This window comes from Limulus polyphemus, unplaced genomic scaffold, assembly GCF_000517525.1.
Source record: "Limulus polyphemus unplaced genomic scaffold, Limulus_polyphemus-2.1.2 Scaffold3131, whole genome shotgun sequence".
NCBI lineage: Eukaryota > Metazoa > Arthropoda > Merostomata > Xiphosura > Limulidae > Limulus > Limulus polyphemus.
In genome coordinates, this window is record NW_013668741.1 from 106736 (window position 1) to 112423 (window position 5688).

The following is a 5688-nucleotide window of genomic DNA, read 5'->3' on the forward strand; positions in this document are numbered from 1 at the left end:
ATGTTGATGTCTTCTTTAACACCTTCCACATTTGCATACGTTTTCCCATTAAGATTGTGTTGCAGCAAACAAAAAGATGGTAATCTGATGATGCCATATTTCTGATGAAAGACTTGATTTCAACGTTCCAGTTGCTGACTATAGATCTCTGCATTGACATTTTGCTGCGGATTGAGAAGTTCTAAATGAATTATTTCTTTGATGTCCCACCAAATGCAAAACATCACTTTCTGCAGATGGAGTCCAGGTTTTGGGGTCAGAAGTAGTTTTTGTTTAGGACTGAGCCATTGTTTTTGGCATTTAATATTCGCATAGAGAATCCATTTTTCATCATCGGTGACAATTCTCTCAAAAAATGGTTCATGCGCCCAAAGAGAAGAAGCAACATTCACACGTTGGAAATGATGATCATCAAAGAGTTCGTTAGGCACCCAAACACCTTCTTTATGGAGTTTTCCCATATTCCTTAGATGTTTACATATTGTTTCATGAAAGATATGCAATTTCAGGGCCATTTCACGAGTGTGTGTTGCCTTGGGTTAGACTCAACAAGCGTCTGCAGAGCAACAATATCAATTCCAACATGTTGACCCCTGCCATCACAGTTTTTAAGCCTAGAGTCACCTGAACGAAATTTGCTGAACCATCATTGACACTTACAATTTTCAAAACATTTCCATAAACTTCTTTGATATTCTTTATGGCTACAGAGGCATTGTTTCCCTTCTTGTATTCAAACAGCATTACATGCCGATTGTGTGTCTCATTGTGTGCCATCACTATAAGGGATTAGAGAATACTAAACTTTACACATTATATAGGCTACACTAACGTGATGTTTAGGTGGTTCATTTAACTATTATATGTGATGTAAGATTTTTGGGGGGTGGTTACTGAAAGTGTTCCAAAACGTGACATTAATTTCTTGACGACCTAATAGTTGTTTAAATCCCATAGATGCATTATAAACAAGATTCAGAAAGTGACCATAAGGGTTGAATAACATACTATATACAAAATAACTAAATAAAAAACTAATTGTTCCTTGATGCATCATTTTTATAATTAGAGAATTGAAAATTTATGCTCTGTAGCATCTAAAGTTACTCTTCATTTTTTATTAAGATTTTCTCAAAATTCACTCAAATATATGAAAGACCATCAATGAAAAATGCTAGATCATTTTATTAATAATATTTTTATACAATTAGAGAAGGTCAAAAATTTTTTCTTCTCTGATTAGTTATTATGACAAAAAAAAATTTAACTTGCACATTTCTGCAGGCCTATTTTGCCATTTTTGCAACCTGTCCCTGCAGATATTCATTTAACAGAAGATCATCCAAGTATTCTTAAACTTTTGTGTGAAGAAAAGGAAACTCAGAAAAGCCAAAAAGACACAAGTCATCATTCATTTAGTACTCAAACTGATTATCGGGAAGGCGAAACACAAACTGATCCTTGGACTCCTGACTTTATTGTAAAACCAGGAATTAACAGTGAAATATTAACTCTTGCAACTTTATCTTATGGTGAGTATAAAAAACAGAAATTAATCTTGAATATATTTGTAGTTTGCAAATCATTTGAGCAAGTATAGAATGCTAGAAACTAACCAAAAAAGTCTGACATCTTTTATATTTAATACAAAATCAGAAGAAAAAGGTTAAAATATAAAAGTATATATAGCAGATCCGAAATAATAATATTTCCAATGCCTCATGATAACTGCAAACGAGGAATATCATCATAATTAAATAAATTTTATTTATGTATATTTTCTAATAATACACATGTTTAATTCTTAAATTTTGAGAGGTCTTTTTTTAAGTTAAAAATTTTATCTGTTATAATAGAGTAATTATTGTTTTAACATTGAAACAGGCATATTATTTGTTGTACATGTAGCTAATTTTATTGTTGGTGCAAGTCTGCTCATAAAACTTAACGGAATGAGAAAAGTGTGATGTTTTATATATATACATGTATATGTTTATATATATTTTTCTCCTAACTAATTTCTCTTGTTCATCATACATAATTCATAATAGCTTTGTGATCAGTGCTTCTAAGTAATAGGTGTAATATAACAGTCAAGTTTTAGTTACTTATGCAGTCTTATTAGTTGGTTTATATATGTTCTTGTCACCTTATCTTCTTTTGGAAAGGATGTGGGTTACCAGCAGGCAAGACTGAAGTAGAAATGATCGAACGAGCTAGAAAAAAACGTCATTTAGAAGCCAGTTTACCTCCATTAACCTCAAACAAAGAACAGTGGGAGAAAAGACAAAGAATATTGGCTGAAATAGAATTCAGTGAATGGTCATTTAGAGAAAATGTAAGGTTAATTTCTGTTGTGTGATAACACTAAAGAATTGCTGTAGATTAGGTTATTGAGGTAGAAGCAAGCTGTACAAATTTTTCAGCTGTAGAAATGCTTTAAGGAATTTGTTATATTTTGCAAAAAACTACTTGAAGGCTATCCAAGCTATTCTATTCTAATTTAGCAATGATAGACTAGAGGGAAAGAGACTAGTCAACACTGCTAAGTCTTCAGCTACTCTTTAATGATGAAAGGTGGCGTTGACTGTGGCTGAAAGAATGAGTGTGTTTGGTGACAGTATTGAAACTCACGACCCACAGATTGTGAGTTAAATGCTCTATCCACAAGGACCTATACAAATTAAATGAATTCAGTATGATGCAACTTGTTATATGTAACATTCATAAATTTAAATACACATTAAAAAGTGGTGAAAGTAAAATAAGCAATTTGTGTAATACATAAGAGATTATTCAGAATTAACAAAGTAAGCTAAGCGTTATGTGAGTACTTTATCAAAACATTCGTAGCAATTTATTAGGAAATAAATTTATATCCTATGGATACAGGTTCACGCATTTTACACAACCTTGTAACCATGAAACTATACATACTATAACTCTGAATGTACATAATTTATCTTCATGAAATTTGGCTAGCTTTTATTAAACATTAAAAGTCGTTTGTGCACAAAAAACAGATTTTTTGATAAAATATTTTTACAAATGATTTGCCCGTGAATGCACGATATCTTTTTTGAGTCAGTCCAAGTGAAAGATGATTTTCATGCTAAAAGTAAAAATATTTTTCTGCATCTTACTGTTTTCATATTTCATTTGAATAATGTCCAGAATCTCTTAAATAGATATTAAAAATTGTTTTTCAGGAGAACTTTACATTTTATCTGTTATTTCATCTACCCCAAGAACATAGATTGAATGCTATAAACTTAGATTTTGCCTTTGTTGTATACTATAAATGCATAATATACATTAAACTCAGGACATCATATAGAGGTGGTTAGAATTTAAAAAAATATGAATTTTGAAGTGAAAAGGTGTCGCGTGAACTGCCAAATGGTGTTTGAGAATCTATTTAAATATTTCTCATTGGATTTAACAAATCAAACCCTTTATAATAGTAACATTCGAATTATAAACTCCATTTTGATGGCAAGTGTATTTGTATACATTGATATTAAAGTAATTTAATTAAGTTTCATATGTAACTCTGTAAAAGGTCGTGACATACACACTTTTACCCACCAATATAGAGAGGGTTAGAATAAGAAGTAATACAAAAATCAGTTAAAATAAAGAGTTACAGAGGTCAGTGAAGAATAAAAGAAAGAAATTTAAGAATAAATTTATAAAAATATCACTAACAAAATGGAGATTAAAAACCAAGTGTAGGAAAGTAGTATTTTCAGGTCAAACTGATTTTTCACAGATTGATGAGGTAGGTCTACAGAATAACTGGAGATTCGATCAGGAAATTTATTACAAAGTAGTTCTGAGTAACTGGATTTGTGAGAAATAAATAAAGAGACAATGAGCAATCTTTATTATCCACAAACACTGTGTGTGTACTTGCTTGATACTACAGATGGTCACTTTTACTGGAGAGCTAGATCCAAAAACTGCTTTCTATTTCAAGGTTTGTTTGAGACTGATTAAACCCTATGTAACATCAGACTTATTCAGAGCAACTAGCACTATGTATGGTTATACCACTCATAAACAAGGTACAGCTTTGCAGTTATTTCCCCAGACCAAGTATTGTGTCTGGAAGACAACACAAAACAATAGGTAGCTAAAGCTATAGCAACTTAATGACTTTCTTGGCCACATGGTACGTGAAAAGTGCACATACACCTCAATAACTGACAAATTTTAAAAGTTCTGTATCAAAGAAAGAAGACAGAAAATGCATGGTAGTATTGCATACCACAGGAAGAAAACTAAGAAATAAGAATGCATAAAAGTTGAACATCTAAGATAAACAGTGTGAAAATATGAAAAGTAAGGTTATTGATCTACAAGATATTTAAAATCACAAATATCGATACACCTATTAAAAAAAAGCATGTGTATGTAAATAATCAACAAATATTAGAAAAAGGGAAGAAGGGGAATATGGGTAAAAAATAATATATATATATATATATACGTTTATATAAAAATTTAGTTTTTCATTTAAATTTGCTGAGGAAAGGTTATCAAAAATGTTAATTAAGTAATCCTCTTTGCAGTAGGAATTGCTATTTTTAGTGGGTGCAGAGTAGTTTTAGCATTTTTAAACCAGATTCGTTTCCTGTCTTGGTGATTATGTATGAACTTCCTTTAAGTCATTCAACACCAGTATTTTTCTATTCATTTTCAGCTAAAATGTATTTTCACTTTCCCTCATTAAATACAGTTTCTTTTTTTAATTTGTTTTTCTTCATTTAAATACAACTTATGTTACTCTAGTGTTATCCCAAATCCAACAGGCTTTTCAGCTAAAATGATTACCCATCGCATGAAACTTTTGTTATCAGTTAATAAAGTGTTTCTCTTTCTACATCTTCTCACTTATTTCTGTCTTTCATTCCACCTAAAATAAATCCTTTTAGTTACTAGATCTGCAATTTTCTCTTTGTTTCAAAGATCAAGAACCATGTGCTTGCTTTATCCTAGAAATTAAATACCTTAGTGGATAATGTTTTTATTGACTAATGGATATATATATATGTTGCTAATTGCTTAAATATATGTTAATGGAGAATGTTACTGGTTTTTCTGTGATAGACTTAGAATAGCCACACTAATAGTCTATTCAACCACCTGTTTAAATTTGCAAATGAAAGTATACCTTGATGATATAAAACATTATAAATAAATATTAAAAAGTTGTGAGTGTGGATTAGAGTGAAAGAAAATGACAAAAACTAAAATCTATAAGTTATTAATTAACATAAGTAGTCAGTTTGTGGATGCAAATGTTGATATGTATGTCAGTAATTGGAAAGTGGGTATAAGAAAATAGTTAGCCAAAATTTGAACTAGAGGGAATCCTCAATAGCCATGGTACTTGTTGTGCAGCAGCAATACCAAGCATGAGGCATGCATATACCCAATTCGATTTTATTACTCATCAGGATCTCTAACAACCTTCCCTCAAATTGGAATTCTTTTAGGCATGATTAGAGTAAATTAATCTATGAGATCTTAGGCGTGGTCAAATACATCAGTTGAAATGGTTTGACCTTCTGAGTCCAAAACTGTAATTATATCTCAAATGGATCAAGAGATGACAGAGCTATGAGCTAAAAGTTTGTACTTGAAAAAAAACAACAACTCAGAACCATTCTATGAACTGCTATG

At 30.9% G+C, this 5688-nt stretch overlaps 1 protein-coding gene across 3 annotated transcripts in view; it reads left to right on the top strand.

Moving 5' to 3' along the window:
- Window positions 1-5688, top strand: part of LOC106468715 (cilia- and flagella-associated protein 91-like) — a 30187-nt gene that overhangs the window by 6984 nt on the left and 17515 nt on the right. For 2 of the 3 annotated variants that reach the window (XM_022397086.1, XM_022397087.1), the window contains exons 5-6: window positions 1285-1532; window positions 2169-2338. In XM_022397086.1, coding sequence (XP_022252794.1) covers window positions 1285-1532; window positions 2169-2338 — 418 coding nt within the window. The remainder of the gene's footprint in view (window positions 1-1284; window positions 1533-2168; window positions 2339-5688) is intronic. The other variant, XM_022397088.1, reaches the window with a different exon arrangement.